This window comes from Populus euphratica, unplaced genomic scaffold (genome assembly GCF_000495115.2).
Source record: "Populus euphratica unplaced genomic scaffold, PopEup_1.0 scaffold164.1, whole genome shotgun sequence".
Taxonomy (NCBI): Eukaryota; Viridiplantae; Streptophyta; class Magnoliopsida; order Malpighiales; family Salicaceae; genus Populus; species Populus euphratica.
Genome location: NW_011500048.1, coordinates 17,770 through 35,610, shown reverse-complemented (window position 1 = coordinate 35,610; position 17,841 = coordinate 17,770). Strand labels below are relative to the sequence as shown.

Here is a 17,841-nt window from a genome sequence, read left to right as displayed (position 1 = left end):
ATCAAATTAACCTTCCTTACACGCTCAAGGGTTATGTAAAGGTGACGTAATTTTATGTTCGTTTTAATCGATCTGATATATAACAATCAATTGATGGAAAAGATTTCTTTTATGAGGTGCTGCTGCATACCTAGCTATCCTCCTACACTGGTCTGCAGAAGAGTAATCCTGCTGTTCCTCAATTTTCAAAGTAGGTTAATATATGGATTCATATGCACGTATCTCCATTACACTTCTATACCTACTACAACCCGCAAAGATGTACTCCACTTTCTAGACCATGTATAATACTCAAACAATTTCTTTTTTCATAGTTATCAGGATATGCTCTCATTTATACATCTTTGTAAATTTTCATTGGTCAAATTTTATAATCTATGTGGCATCATATTAATTGATTACAACGTCAAAGAATGAGATAGTGTTTGTAGAAGCAGATCAAAGATTTAAACGGTGAGTATAGCATCAGACATTCTTGACTATCCAGCTTAAAGATGACATAATAGACTTGGATCTCTATCAAAGGTGACATTTGTAGAAGAAAAGGTCAAAATGGATTTGTTTATGCTAGTTGAAAAAAAAAAGAAAAACAACGATCATGTTATTATGACCTAATTGAGGGAGAATTGGAGGGGCCATGTGAAAATGGTCATCGTCGAAGAAAGCCTGTAGTCAATGGTCGTTACAAAACAAATGAAATTTGGATACTGAAGGAGGGAAATTTCAAGTGGGTTTGGTTAAACACGGAGGAGGACCCTTGCTGAATCTTTAAACTTTCCTTGGTAGGGGGGTATCAACGTACTATTTGGTGGGCTGATTAATGACATAAAGCTTGCCACTTTTTTCCCCTTCACAAAACTCCTCTTGAGAGAGTTCATACAAGATATCATGCCAATGTTTGTATAAAATATATGATCTGACTTCAGTCTCGTGTTAAATGTAGTACATGTATTGCTAGCCAGTGAATAATCAAACCTTATTGGAACACGCGCACCCTTCTAGAATTGTTTGTTTTATCTTCCATGGCGGGTCTAGGTCAATCGCATTACAAAATAGTGGTGTGACGATGTGTGTGCGTGCCCTTGTTTAACCTTCTTTCATCTTGTGTCATGAAATTGTTCTAGTGTATGTGTGTGTAAATTCAACCAGTCCCACTTTTGGAAATTGTTGCCTGCTTTCATACCATATGTAAAATATGGTTACGAGGAGTAAACATGTGCCTAAAAGGAAGGACTCTAGAGCGTTTACCAGGAGGGATAGGAGAAAGGACGGTTTGCAAAACTTTCAACTTCGTCTCTGCTCATCCTCTCATTTTGTCCGATCCATCCTTACTCCTATGCATCCATCATGGCTAGCATGACTTCAGAGTTCTACTTTTTCACGGGGAGGACAGGAGCATAAACAACGTACCAAGGTACTGCTCTGTGCGTTTATGATACTCGTTCGCCGTTGAAACCCACACGAAAATGTTGAAAAAAGCTTCCAGCAGTACCGATCGACCATACAAGCTTTGATTCAAAAGCATACTGTTACAACTTACAACCATGTGAGATCTGGCTAGGATGCGTGAAGTGGCTCGACCGACAGGAATTCCAAGGTTAAAAAGGACAGCAATTAAGCTACATCCGGCATGGTACTAGAGATGATGTTCCGTGAAACTTGTTAATACAAGTCATATGAGAGATAAAAGGGATGAACATTACTCAATTGATTTTACTTTAACTACCCAATGCTCGGTATTCCATGACCAAAACCACAAAATTCGAAGCTCTTATAACTCGGATAACCAAAGCTGATTGAGATTTTCTGTGTTGCCTATGATCTGATTTGAACAATCTAAAACAATGAAATGCAGGGCAAGGCATCGAGGAAAACTCCTGCAAACAAATCAACGCATAACAAGAACGCATGATAAAAAGAACATGGGACCCAAGAGCTCAGTGTGGATGGCTGGAAAGCCAGGGACAAAAACTTTCTTGCCTAGATTGTCATAATTGATGCTTTTATATACACTACAATACAACAGATATGTAAAGGGTAGATACACCCCGAAGAAAATAAATGGAAGAAGGAAATAATTAAGGGGAGAGGTAGGGAGGATAACATCAAAAAGAGAAGAGGATAGAAAGCGGGCTATTGACTTTCTTCATCTTTGATTAACCTTAAATCCTTCTTTGTTGAAGGTAGAAGGTAGAAAATGTGTTACGAGACTCCCTCCCTCTCACATTTAGTTGCTAAGGTATAGAAGAAGAGGACATGCCTCCCTCTGATCTACGTGATGCCTGGCCAGTAACTGATGATTTGTCTGAACCTTTAACATTGTACTTCTCATACACTTTTTCCCGATTCTCCGACCACCAAGTTTCTGCTTGTTGCTCCCCAAATCTTCTCCGACTGCAGATAAATTAATAGTAACCGATGTAAATGAAATGATTTCAAACCCATATAACCATCTGTGCTCATGTTCAAAATGGTCTGTGATTGTTTATAAAAAATCCAGATAGGGATTTATAAAAAATGCTCATCATCAACATCATGTTAATCAGTTGTTTAGATTTATTCTGCTTCTAAGCCACAAAATGAGCGAGCCACTAGTATCTAAAATAAAATGAAATAAAGAAGTACCTGAAGCGCACTCGTTTGAGATCTCTAGTTCCATCACGCAGGGCAACAAGAGTAATATACACTCCCAGCTCATACTGTTCAATCCACTCAGCCTCAATTTGATTCCCGTTAGCAACCAATGATGAATCCCTGGATTTCATACCATTATCACCATCTCGAGGGGACCAAGGTTCCTTCCCATCAATTGCCTCTGACATACTGTTACCACTTGGCTGAACCCCTCCACCACCATTGGACAGTCTAGCAGCCAGATGGTCATCCCTCCCATTGGTTCCAGGTGAATCCCGGAATGATTGAGCGATACATAGAGTTCCATTTATTGAAGTGGAGTCGCTTCTTGTCGGCGAAGCCAAAGAAGTTCCTCTTATAGAATCAGATCTTGAATGCCGCCCTCCATTTGTATCAGGATAATGAATTACATTTGTCTCCAAACCATTTGGTAGGTAAGACAGTTTCATTCTCTCAGTGTCATAGACCCCAGGCGGCAGCCTCTCAGCCATATCCTTGAGCTGGAATTAATAGTGTAGAATCATAAATACAACACAAAAATTAAGAAAATATATGAAAAATTCTAATGACACTAATAGCAAAAAACAAGTATATTCTCTGATCACTACAAATTGGAAAGCTAACTAAATTAATGGCAGTCAGTATTTTCAATTTTTCCGGATTCTGTTCTATCAAATTCTTAGAGACTGCCGAGGCAGATATGTATTGTGACACGTGCCATTATCAAGGTGCTGAGACTATCATAGAGAAGTTTGAAAATCCATTAACAGAGATGCAATGAACAGTTAGTCAAGCAGAAGTACCTGTGCAGTAAGTGATTTTATAACATCTTTTGCAGCTTTAGACTTAGCTGACTCTTCAGCAGCTACTGCCATAGCTTCTTGTATCTTCTTCGCAGATTTCTGAAGCTCTAATTCTTGGAATTCACATCTCTGTCTCAGGCTCTCAACCTAAACAAGATCCATACCATCAAAATTAAATTCCATCCAAACCAAACAATGATTGAGCCAAGCCAAAAGAAAACCTCACTTAATTCATTAAGAAATGTGTGATTAATTAATGTGGGAATTTCAGCCAGCATACCTGTGTACGCAACTTAAGCACTTCTTGATTCAAAAGTTCATTTGTTTTCTTCAGACTATCAGCTATACTTTTGGTGAAGGAAAGTCCTGACATCGTTGGAACAGGTGTTGCAGATCGTGGAGGGCTAGGTCTCCTTGAAAAAGGTGACACGGACCGGGAACTTACTCCGGATGGCATAAGAACAGGTTTGGAAACCTTTGGTCGCAGATCAATAGCACTGGACAAAACAACATCTTTCAGCTGTAACAAAGAAGGTGCTTGAGAAGACCGAACAAGAGAAAACGTATCAGCTTTCTTTCCTTGTTTGGCTGCTTTGCTATCTAGTTGCTTAATCAAATCCAGGTTTGAAGGCGGTGTAGACTTCGACAACCTTAAATCAGCCTTGTCCAACCTGTCTTTGTTTTCACCAGAAAGGCGAGGTCCAGCATTTCTCCTGTTAGTGTTACTAGGTTCTGACATCTTATTTAGTTTGACAAAACAGGAATCACAGACACGATATGGTTTGCTGGGGTTAGGAGCTAAGGCTGCTCTTGTTGCCTTTCTGGAACTGCATGAATGGCAGTGAACAAGTCCACAATTGTAGCAGTTATGCCTTTTCCGGGTAAATCCAAAAGCCTGTCTACAGGACGAACACTGGGACTGCTCAGAGCCAGATACCCATTTATGGAAGCATATAGCTGCAGAATAGTTCGCACCGCATGCAATATATTTCACATGTCTATCCTTCAAGGCTTCAACTAGAGTAGGTGTTTTTCGATCTTCACCATCTCCATGGCCCAACCTGCCATTGGCACCCTTTCCCCAGGTATAAACCTCGTTCCTGGATGTCAAAGCTGCTACATGATATGCACCACAGGCAATTTCTTCAACAGATTCTCCATAAAGTTTATCTTCTACCAAGCAAGGCACCTTCCCATCAGCATAAGGATTCCCAAGCTGCCCATAAACAGTACTTCCCATTGTGAAAACATGTCCTGACGTGGTCAAGCCAACAGTTAAACTATGTCCACAAGCAATTTTGTGAAAATTGTAATCAATCAATGCTGGCACGCATGTGGGTTCAAGCCGAGGTTCTTTGTCACCATGTCCAAGACGATTTTTGTCTCCGTCACCCCAGGTAAACAATTTTCCAGACGAAGCACTGGAACTTGATTGAGTGACAATAACGTCCACTACAGCAGCAGTATGCCACACTCCACAAGCAACAGCAATTGTCCTCAACCCAGCGAGTGATTCTACTTCTCTAGGATATGCAACACTTTCTCTGTTACCATGGCCTAAGACACCGAATGTTCCATCACCAAATGTAAAAAGATGCCCCATTGACGTCACCAAGGCTGTATGCCATGGACCACATGTTACAGAAGCAACTTGAAGACCCTCAAGGGGACCAGAGATTCTCTTGGGTATCCAGTGACTGACATCAGTGCCATGACCAAGAAGCCCAGCATTGTGCGTCCCATCTCCCCATGTATAGAGTTCCCCAGCCATTGTAACAGCACAAGAATGGAATTCTCCACATGCTACAAAGTCAACAGTAGTCGCTGCCAAAGATTCAACCAAGCAAGGTTGAACAACATCTTTCCCAACACCATGGCCAAGCCTTCCACCAGATTCTTCACCCCATGTAAAAACTTCACCCTGCCTTGTGACCATGGCAGCATGTCTGACTCCACAGGCTATATGATGTACATCTAAAACTACATTAGATTCTAAAGGCCTGGGAAGAAGCACATCAGCTCTAGTGCTTAAATAACTGGTGTTCTTATCAGCCCCAACCTTGACAGAACATAAGACCTCACCCCATATGTATACATCACCTAAAGCATCACAATCATCAGGTGCAGAACCATGACTGGAAGTGCTGGGAGCACTGGAAACACTAACTCTAAAAGCATCTGAACCAGATCCTTTGACTTGCATATTTGTGTTTTCTGATGCTACATGTGACCGATCAGAATGTGGAGAACTCTCAAGCTGAAAATTCTTTGGAGAAGTATTTGGGTTGAAACTGACAGAAACCTCTGGAGAGCTAATATCTCGTGAAATACTAACAGAACTGTCACTAGCACTATTTGATGTTAAATCTCTGCCATCCTGAAATCAGATATTTTCACATCAGGCAAAACACAGCAACATTATCAGGAACAATATTCATAGTTCTTGTATTTTGCACTGAAACAAGAACATAGCATCACTAATGCAATAAAAAAAGGAAACAGAGCAAAACTCCAAATTCCAGACTGTGTGTGGGGAAGCAAAAGAGGAAGAGGAGGAAGTATGAGGTGAAAATTAACTAAAGTATAAGTAGGTAGTATTACATCAAGGTAGAGGCCTCCATCACTCCATCCATCAATTTTTGAGCGCCCACCTTGACTAGAGGATATTAATGCTTTTAAGCCTGCAATCCACACCTCTGCCTCAACTTTGTCTTTGCAAATCTAAAGGCAAGGTCATATAAGATTCACAATTTAAGAGATATAGAAGCAGTAAAACACAACTTCACAATTTCATCACCAACCAGATCAAGGGACCGCTTCCCGTTGTTGTAAATGAGAGAAAATGATAAATAGTCCTTTTCAGGGTGAAGATATCTTTGGAATACAGCCTGGTAGCACATTTAAGAGGAAATAAATAGAACAAATTTATCCACAATATACAAGACCAGAATCATTAAATATGCTAAGCTAACAGAAACAAAGCAGATACAGAAGAGATAAACAAATCTCACAGTTCTTTGTCCTGGAATAATTTTAGAGATTGAGGCTAACTTCAAACTTCTTTCACCGCTACTTGAAATCCAGATCAAAGTTGTTTCATCCTGTGATTTTTAACCATAAACAGTTAAACTGAAAATGAGTAAAGAAGAAACTGGAAGTGTCCCTAGTCAAATTCTCAAGAATCAAACTTACATTAGAAAGTCTAAACGGACAAAACTTTGGCTTTCCCTTACGACCATATTTCAAAAGTTGAGAGCCCTTCTTCAAAGCAATTAATGCCTGCAAAATGCAGAAAGATGAACCACTGGCATGATACAATTGGCATGTGGATGATATGTTACTAAGACAACCAAAACAAAAAAAAAGGTGTCATCCTTGAATTTAGTTAATTGTTTTACACATACTTTGGCACAAATGCTTGTTAAGATTATCAAGTAGAATTTTCAGCGGCATATTATTGCTTGCTTTCATAACTCATTATTGAATCTCCTAAGCAGAGATACTATTCCACAACCCGTCTTATAAATTGATCTTATCCTTTACAAGTTTGCAAAACAAAATGAACGAATCAACCCTATGACATTGAAAGTATTACTGATTTGGTTCAATACATGTAATGAAATATATAGTTTATTAATCCCATCATGAATCCAAAATCAATGGTCAATATTGTTCTTGGCATAACACATAGAGTTTTGGTATTAAGCGGAGACAAATGCACTTCTCTTCCCTATTGTGTGTTCCCTCTAAATTCTAAAAATGCACCTTCAAACCCCACTTCAATTGCTAAAAATAGCCGCGGGCAACTAAAAGGTTCCCAAAAGAAAAATGGCAATGAAATATAAGGCATTTGATGGCCCCTTATGACTGTACTCCAAACATAACAAAAACAAATATGTGGCCTAATTTAACTCAGACAATGCATAACTAAAAACGAGAGAAGTAATTTCCTTTACTTTCTCTTTCTTTCAAATAGGCCATCATGATTCTATGCAATTTTTTACATTGAATTCAACCAACCTTGCAACAAGTTAACTACTTTTTCTGTCCAAATTTGTCAAAACATTAAAAAAGGCAACATGATTCCATTTCATTTCTCCAAATAGGCATCCAAAGAAAATTTAAAAAGAAGAGATTCACACCCAAAAAAAAAAAAACGATGGCATTTCCTACCTAAAATAAAACAGCAGCAAAAATTAGACCAGAAAATTTTCATACAAGAAAAAAAAAAACGGAACTTCGACACAAATTAAATTCATGTGTGGGTAAAGGGAGAAGGAGGTACCTGCTCGATGTCACGTTCGGCATTACCGTAGCTAACAAGATCTGCCATTCCATGTGAAGATATTTACGAAAACACAACCTCCCTCTCCGATCGCTCACCGGAGCTCCGTTCATCATATACCATCTACTTCCTCTTCACATCAATACCCCTCACTCTCACTCTGTCTTTCTAACCAAAAAACCAGCTCTCTACAGATCTATAACTCTCTTTAAAACCACCAAAAAAACTAAGTCAAAGCCGGTGATCACCACTGTTGAAGAAGAAGGCTAAAGAGCGAAGAGCGGTCTTCAAGGTCGATGAAGTCGGTTTTGTGGCGTATTGAGAGGATTCCGGCGAGAGGAAGTGGTGGTGTCACAGAGAGAAACGGAAGGGAAGAGAAGGGAGACCGGCTTTCTTTAGATGTATTTGTAAAAATAAAATAAAGCACGGAGAGGGTCAAAGCTCGGAAAACAAAAACGGAGCTTATTATTAAAAAATAAATTAAATAAAAAAAAGAAAAGAAAAGGCGAAGGTTTTAGATGGTGAGGGTCAGAGAGCATGAATTCTCCTGAAGAGATTTTGAGAGAAAAGAGAAATAAATGAAAAGGCTAAGCACCATTACTCTCCATTTATTAAAAGAGTATACAATAATATTCAAATTAAGTATAACTATTTTTTACTTTTACTTTTCTAATGGACTGTTTGGTACCTTCCCAATTCATTTCGGGTTCGGGTTGATTATTCCCTTGCACAGTTCCAAATGCAGGGAATGTTGAGAAAGATGCTCCTATCTTCATAATATAAAAAATTAATTGGTATAGATTTAAATAAAACAAAACTATACTCTTAAAAATAAGTGAAATTTCTTCATTATTCTCATTGATAATATGTACTCCAAGTCCTGGGTAGCACCAAGAATTTTTTTTTTAACTATTTCTCTTTATTGTACAAGTGATTAATAATATAAGTTTTTTATTTTTCAAGAAATGATAAATTGTGACCGATTTTGCACCTTCAAGGAAGGGTTATGATTTATGAACTCCCCCTTTTTTACTAAAAAAAAACCTTAAAAACAAGGGAAGAAAGGAATTGAGAGGTAGCCAAACAGCTCCTAATTTTCGGGAGTTGTGAAGAGTTAACGCTCTTGAGTGATGCTGTACTTCTGCTGCTTTGGGGCAGAGGGAGGGGAGGATGAGGCGTTAAGGCAACTAACACGTGGCGTATTGCGAAGATTAAGGTTTGCTTCGCTCTGTTTGTTTTTGCTTTAAAAAATGCTTTTCAAAATTTTTAAAGTTTATTTTTAAATTATTTTTTTATGATTTAGATTATTTTAATATACTATATTAAAAATAAATTAAAAAACTGATATATTTTAATATGCTATGCTTGGCTTTGCTTTAAAAAATGCTTTTCAAAACACTTTCTGGACACTTTCCAGGCGCAGGGGTAGGGTAGGTAACTTCCATTTCGATGAAAAAGAGAGTAAAGATTTTGCGTCGAGGCAGCGAGAGAGAAGGGCCGTTTACCCCGCTCGGATTTTTGGGTACGGACGAGGAGAATGCACTGCTTACGAGAAACCAAATGCCTCCCTTAAATCTTCTGGGATTTTTAGTGAATTGGGAAGTTGATTTTCTTCATGAAATCTAGGGACCATGGCAAATTCACGATGTCTAGGTTGCACCTAAAATCTGGGGTCTTTTGGATTTGTCCCATGAGTAGAAAATTAAGGATTCCTCGTCAGTTGTCAGGTGTTAACACGGAACCGAGAAAGTGGCTAGGTTAACAAAGAAAATGGTGTTTTAAAGTGTGCTAAGGTTATTTTAAAAAAAAATTATTATTAACATAGAATTATCTAAAAATATAAAATTTTAATTTTAAAAAAATAAATGTTTTAAACAAATGTTATTCTAAATAATTTCAATGGATTAAATTTGTATTTATCAATTTAATATATACGTACTCTATTAAAAACCAAGGATCTTGGTACATTTTATTAAAATGTTTTCATAGTTTACTATCGAAAAGGTATCTCATGACTCCATCTAATGTATCATACAAATAATATCATGTTATATATTTAATAATTTTTAAAAAATAAATAGTATTTATAATTTAGAAGTGATTAATAAGTATATAAATTCTTACGTAAAACAAAAAAAAAAATTTTTATCAATTTTAAATTTATGCTGCATATGTCTATATATTCTACACTCGATTGTATCCACAGTATAACATGTAAAAATTTAAACATTTGTTAATTTTTTTGGTTTTCTTGATAAAGTGGTTACATTATTTACAGAGCAGCATAGAAGCAAAGAAATAAGAAGGTTTGAGTTTAAATTTAGCACCAGAAGTAGTTGTACAAGAGGCCCGCCATGATTTTTAACAATACGTCAAGAAAACAATCAGGTGAAATGGTACATGATTTTATTATTGTTGTAATTGTAAGAGTACTCTAAAAATACTGTACACTTCATATATCATCTACTTAAATTAAATCACATGTATTAATTAACAATTATATATTATAAGGTTTATATGATTTTTATCTATATTTACACAATAAAGTTGAATCAATGCTGTCAAACTAATTTTTTTATTTGTAATTGTTTGAGATATTCTTTATATTTAGAGAATAAATTAATAATTAAACAAAGTATTTACAAAGTATGTATTCAAAAAACTGGTTAATAAAAAGGAATAAAAAAGATATCAGCTTGCGTGGATTTTTATTTTTTATTTTAAAAAAAAAAGAGAATGATAAGATTTGAATCTCTGATTGCAAACTCTGGGTATTTGGGCAGATTGTTATAGAAATCAAATGGGTTTTCAAGATAAAAGAAATCACATCAAGATAATTGATCGAATAATCAAACACTGCGAGGGACGATCGATTCTTGGTTGTTTGCTTGACTGCAACGATTCAACAAAACAACACTTGATTGTAAAGAGATGATTAAACTTGCGAGTCAAGGGAACACTAGAATGAAACAAAAAGTGACAAAAACCCATGTGTGGATCATGATTTTAATTCCTGCCCACATCATAGCCTCGAGGGATGGTGACATTTCCATAAATCTTTTTAAATAATTAGTAAAATACACTAATAATGAAAACAAATAAAGATTACCATGCATTTTAATTTTTTAGATCATTACAAATAATATCATGTTATATATTTAATATTTTTTAAAAAATAAATAGTATTTTATAGTTTAGAAGTGATTAACAAGTATATAAATTCTTATGTATCACAAAAATTCTTTTTTTTTATCGATTTTAAATTTATACTGCATATGTCTATATATTCTACACTCGATTGTATCCACAGTATAACATGTAAAAATTTAAACATTTGTTAATTTTTTTGGTTTTCTTGATAAAGTGGTTACATTATTTACAGAGCAGCATAGAAGCAAAGAAATAAGAAGGTTTGAGTTTAAATTTAGCACCAGAAGTAGTTGTACAAGAGGCCCGCCATGATTTTTAACAATACGTCAAGAAAACAATCAGGTGAAATGGTACATGATTTTATTATTGTTGTAATTGTAAGAGTACTCTAAAAATACTGTACACTTCATATATCATCTACTTAAATTAAATCACATGTATTAATTAACAATTATATATTATAAGGTTTATATGATTTTTATCTATATTTACACAATAAAGTTGAATCAATGCTGTCAAACTAATTTTTTTATTTGTAATTGTTTGAGATATTCTTTATATTTAGAGAATAAATTAATAATTAAACAAAGTATTTACAAAGTATGTATTCAAAAAACTGGTTAATAAAAAGGAATAAAAAAGATATCAGCTTGCGTGGATTTTTCTTTTTTTAAAAAAAAAACAGAGAGATTGATGAGATTTGAATCGCAGGTGAAATGGTACATGATTTTATTATTGTTGTAATTGTAAGAGTACTCTAAAAATACTGTACACTTCATATATCATCTACTTAAATTAAATCACATGTATTAATTAACAATTATATATTATAAGGTTTATATGATTTTTATCTATATTTACACAATAAAGTTGAATCAATGCTGTCACTAATTTTTTTATTTGTAATTGCTTGACATATTCTTTGTATTTAGAGAATAAATTAATAATTAAACAAAGTATTTACAAAGTATGTATTCAAAAAACTGGTTAATAAAAAGGAATAAAAAAGATATCAGCTTGCGTGGATTTTTATTTTTTATTTTAAAAAAAAAAGAGAATGATAAGATTTGAATCTCTGATTGCAAACTCTGGGTATTTGGGCAGATTGTTATAGAAATCAAATGGGTTTTCAAGATAAAAGAAATCACATCAAGATAATTGATCGAATAATCAAACACTGCGAGGGACGATCGATTCTTGGTTGTTTGCTTGACTGCAACGATTCAACAAAACAACACTTGATTGTAAAGAGATGATTAAACTTGCGAGTCAAGGGAACACTAGAATGAAACAAAAAGTGACAAAAACCCATGTGTGGATCATGATTTTAATTCCTGCCCATATCAAAGCCTCGAGGGATGGTGACATTTCCATAAATCTTTTTAAATAATTAGTATAATACACTAATAAAGAAAAAAAATCAAGATTATCGTGCGTTTTCTTTGATCTCAACATGTTATTTTTTAGATTATTGTATTAAAATGATTTAAAAATATAAAAAAATAATTTTTAATAAAAAATAAAATTTAAAAAAATATATATTTACAGCGCGTTATTAAACGAGTTTTTGATATTTTAAAAATTCAACCTCATCCTAAATTTTTTTTTATTAAAAAAACATTATTAAAAAACATTTAAAAATACATCACAATAGTTAAAGCATAACTCCATCCTTAAAATCAAAACCCCATAAAATAAAATCTTTAAATTAAACTAAGAAAAACTAACGCACCTGGGATTGTTAAAGTTGCATTTATTGTGAATTGCAAACTCATTGACATTATTCTTTTTCCTTGAATTTCTTTTTTAATTTGACTCTTCCATATTTATATTATTCATGTTTGACTGTGATAGTTTATTTCGATGAGCTCACTATGAATTTACAGAGGGGAAAAGACATTCTGCCATTTACCTCATACATAATTCATAATTTAGCAAAAGATTGCTTGGGTGTTTTATTTTCCGAGAGATTAAAACTCAAGGGACTATAATTGAAGGAAAGATACCTTTAATGGAAGCCACCTTTAATGGAAGCCCTCGTCGAAACGCTTCCAGAGGCATAAAAAAAGTCATTTTTGAAGGCTAAACGAAGTCGCATGCGCCTCAACATTGAGGCCAGTCCTCTCACGTGATGGCACGTGTTCTCCAATTGCTAGATAATTGTTTTACTTTGTTCATATTAGTCCCTGATTTTATAATAACCCTTCACTCGAGTCCTGGTTAGTTTTATATGTTATGAGATTACACCTATTATTTACAAAAAATGCTTGCAAAGAATTTACTAACATCTCAAATCTTTATATACAGCAGAGCGCGGCCAACAAAACTACTAAAATCTAAAAATCTAATGCATTAATAAAATTTATACATATATTTTAAAATTAATAATAATAAAACTATTAGGCTGAATACATGTCAAGTGATAGATGGGTAAACCTCTCTCAACTCTTGCATCTGCCCATTAAAACCGAGTTTGATTTTCACTTGACTCAATTACTAAACAAGGTGATGCTAGATATATAATGGATCAAGGAAAAAATATCATCCCTGAGGCTTCATTTATTCCGCGTTTTGTGAATTTTTTTTTTAATTTTTTTTTTTTTTTATTAAAAATATTAATTAATAAAAAAATTTAATTTAGTTTTTAAAAAAGTATTTTTTTTATTTTGGGTAGAAAACACTTTTCTAAAGTTGAAAAGAAATATTTTGTTTTTTTATTAATTATATCAAATTTGATCTTTATTTTTTTTTGTTATAATTTTTTTAATTTCATTTTTTAAAATTTGATTTAATTTTATTTTTATACCAATTTTGATATTTATTTTTTATTTTTATTTATTTTTCTCTTATTTTTTTTATTGAGATTTTTAATTTATCAGATTTCATCCCCAATTTTTTAATTGTTATTTATTTTATTTGATAAAATTTATGAAATTAATTTTTATTTTTTTATTTATCATATTTAGTTAATTATTTTTTTTTTATAATTTTTTATTTGAAATAATTTATAAAAATAAAGTTTTTTCTTAATTTTATCATTCTTTAACTTTTTCATCTTTTAGAATTTGTAATCATTCTTTTAATAAGCTTCAGAAAAATAAAAAATTATTTATAAATTATTTTTTATAATATAGTTAAATATTAAAAATTATTTTCAAATTTATTTTTTTATCAAATATTAAAAGGATAATTTACTTTTTAATAATTTATTTTCTATAAAAACTATATTAAAAAAAAACCTTTTGTCGATCAACAAACTAGACTTAATTTTGATATGATAATAATTATGTTTGGGGTCAACGACCAAGTGTTTTATTTATTATTAAAAAATTAATAAAAAAAAACTTTTAATAAAAAAGAATCTTAGTTTTTAGGAAAATATTTTTTATTTTTATTTTGGGTAGAAAATACTTTTCTAAAATTGAAAAAAAATATCTTGTTTTTTTATTAATTATATCAAATTTGATCTTTAATTTTTTTATTATTATAATTTTTTAATTTTATTCTTTAAAATTTGATTTAATTTTATTTTTATATCAATTTTGATATTTATTTTTTATTGTTATTTATTTTTCTCTTATCTTTTTCTTTATTGATATTTTTTATTTATCAGATTTGATCTCAATTTTTTAATTGTTATGTATTTTATTTGATAAAATTTATAAAATTATTTTTTATTTTTTTATTTTTTTATTTATCAAATTTGATTAATATTTATTATTATTATTTTATTTTAAATAATTCATAAAAATATTTTTTTATTTTACCATTTTTTTAAGTTTTTCATCTTTTAAGAATGTGTTATCATTCTTTTAATAAATTTAAAAAATTAAAAAATTATTTTATAATTTATTTTTTATAACATAATTAAATATTAAAAATTATTTTTAAACTTATTTTCTATCAAATATTAAAAAGATAATTTACTTTTTAATAGTTTATTTTCTATAAAAACTACATTTAAAAAAAAAAAACTTTTTGTCGATCAACGAACTAGACTTACTTTTGATATGATAATAATTAGGTTTGGGGTCAACGACCAAGCGGTATGGGCAATTGTCAAATCTGCGCAGCGAAGTTCCAATCTTGTTATCTTTCCTGCTAATGAAGGACGGAAGTACTTGGTCAAAACACAGCTGCGGGCAACTTAGGATTCCATCAGCACTGACCCTCTCGATGTCTTGTTCCAAATTTGACTCCGACTTTAGGAGCTTTCAATGTGTTTAGCAGTATAATAATAGTAATTTTTTAAAATATTTTTTATTAAAAATATTTTTTTATTTTTTAAAATTATATTTACTATAAGTGTATTAAAATAATTTAAAAATATAAAAAATATATTAATTTAAAAATAAAAAATCTTTAATTTTTTAAAAATATTTTTAAAATGACTGCAAAACAAACTGAACCAGACTTTTCTTAATGGTTGGATTTTTCTTTTCTTTTCTTGACTCCCGAATTCTTTTTATTATTATTATTATTATTATTGGTTTGAAATTCAGCTTTCACGTTGGAGGAAGTGCTAACATACGGCAGGAAAACCATTGTCTCGCCATCTACAGTGATGATGACAGTAATCTGCCCAGATTAATTGCAGAGAAAAATTTTGGGCCACAGAACTCCCCCTTTTATCATTGATTGTCGATGGGAAGACTGGATTATTGGCGTTAGTATTCAAGAAAACTGAACGGATTTAAAATCAGAGAGGCGCCCGTACCCCTATCATCCTGAACGAAACGAGACTCGTCAAGAACAGCAATGGGGAATTATCTCACATCAGGAGGTTGGCTTTAGAGCTAGGCAATCAAAAATCAACTATAAAAATAAATTCAATCGATCCCACCTGTACTGCCAACCGCTGCAGTCCTTGGCGTGGTTGGGAATCAACGTCCACCACAGTCACATTTCGCACTCAGTTGTTAACCTAATTCAATGGCCCCAGCTCCATCAACTAGCAAGATATGATTCCAGCATTAAACATCTTAGCTAGATATGATCATTCATCTTATGTTTTGTATGTAAGCCACTTGTTGCTTTATGCTGCATCAGAAGCACCTTGTATATTTTTCCATAGAAACGATCCCATTTCACCGGCTTTCTGTGTGTTCTCAACACAACAATGCATGGTTGATGCATTGGAGCAGTGATTAGATTAATGGTGCTGAACTAGTAATGATGAACATAATGTAATAGCAAATGCAATGAAGACCTTGAAAGCCGCCTTATAGCTACTATGGTTTTGATTGGGGGGAGGAAAGTACAGTGGGGATCTAGAGGCAAGTGAAATGAAGCACAAATGATGAGAGAGAGAGGGAGTTGAACAAGAGAAGCCTATACTTCCAAAGGCTAACTTTGAGGACAAGAAGCCAAAATTGTAAAGCGAGGGACCGCTTGATTTGATACAATTACGCAACCTGCCTCGCCTGGTCGGCCTCTTGTTTCGCATATGGGGCCATTTGCATCTTAAGGTCTGATAGTGGGGTTGGGTTTATTTATTGAGAATGGTTTAATTTTGCTGGTCTGTTTCTCTCCCTCTTCTTCGCTAGTGATTCATATTGCGCTGGTCGTTTTCAAAAGTATTTTTATTTATAAATATATTAAAATAACATATTTTTATCTTTTAAAATTTACTTTTAACATAAACACATAATAAAAAAAATAGCTGCGCATTTCCAAATAATAATTCAATTCAGTAGTAATAGGTGAATATTGACATGTGTATTATCAAGCGATTTTCAACACTTAATTTTCTTGTGGATTTAATTTTTTAATTTATTTTTGTAATATTTTTAAAGATTGAATTTGATTTGAAATTTAATTTTTAACCCTTAAAAAGGATCAGAAACATCAAATTTCATTAATATCTTGCTCCGGTGTACTTCGCCCTCTCTTCTTTTTATCCTTCTTTTAGCATGCACTTTCACTTTTTCTTCTTTCAATAGATGACCATAAGCAACAAGTGAAAACCTTGAATCATAAAAACCTCTCCTTTATCAACAGGGAACGAAAAACAAAAATTCTCCTTCCATGTTAGCCTGAACCCACCTGGCCTGATCAAATCTCTTTAAAATTTATTTTAGCAGCTCGTACTCAGGCGAGGAATATTTTGCCACATGATATTTATTTAGCAGAAGATTTAAGAAAACACAAAAGAAAAGGGGCCATGTCCAATATGTTAACGCCCCATCCAGGGCCCGAAGATTTGTTATGTCTTCTTCATCGGAGACATGGATACCTTGACTACTCACTGCTTGGAACCATGGGTGGTTTTCTGCACTTTTAAGAAGCACATGGTGCTGCCATTGCCATTCATCACATTATGGATAATACTTGTCATCATCAATGATGATATGCAGTGCGACTTGTTATTCCATTGTCGAAAAGCATTACAACTTCAAGCTAGAGATTAACTTACTCATAGCCATTTTCCTCCGCTTTCCCAACAAAAGATAAAATGAAATAAAACAGCTCATATGTTTGTTATAACTTAAAATAAAACACCTCATATCAACTATTGAGGTAGAGTATATAAACTAGAACCCTACACTGTAGTGTAAGATAAGGTTTAATTTATTGGATAAAGTTTTAAAATATAATTTATATTATTTATTAATATATATTTTTTAGATTTAAAACTTATACAAATTCATATTATCATATATTTAATTTTATTAATTAAAATAAAATATAGTAAGATTTAAACTTAGAATCATCTCAATCTAAAAAAGAAAACTATTAGGTAAATTTTAAGATATAAATTTAAAAGTTTAAGTTGTTAGATAAGATTTTAATATATAATTTATATTATTTTTTAACATGAATATTTGGTCATTAAATTTCTAATACTATATTTAATAACCATCTTAACCTAGATAAATCTAAAAAATATAATTTATATTTTTTTCTAATATGAATACTATAAAATTAGACAAGATATCATCCATTTATTTATTTATCTAACACCGTTAG

At 32.6% G+C, this 17,841-nt stretch overlaps 1 protein-coding gene across 1 annotated transcript; it reads right to left on the bottom strand.

The window, feature by feature from the left end:
- Positions 1-1,937: 1,937 nt before the first annotated feature.
- On the bottom strand, positions 1,938-8,300 carry LOC105107538 (E3 ubiquitin-protein ligase HERC2). The gene is made up of 9 exons (XM_011001496.1): positions 7,723-8,300; positions 6,630-6,716; positions 6,449-6,538; positions 6,239-6,325; positions 6,039-6,158; positions 3,718-5,814; positions 3,438-3,584; positions 2,626-3,134; positions 1,938-2,394 (listed from the first exon to the last, which is right to left on the bottom strand). Exons 1-9 carry the CDS (start codon positions 7,768-7,770, stop codon positions 2,235-2,237), a joined length of 3,345 nt encoding a protein of 1,114 aa, XP_010999798.1. The 5' UTR covers positions 7,771-8,300; the 3' UTR covers positions 1,938-2,234.
- Between the last annotated feature and the right edge of the window lie 9,541 nt (positions 8,301-17,841).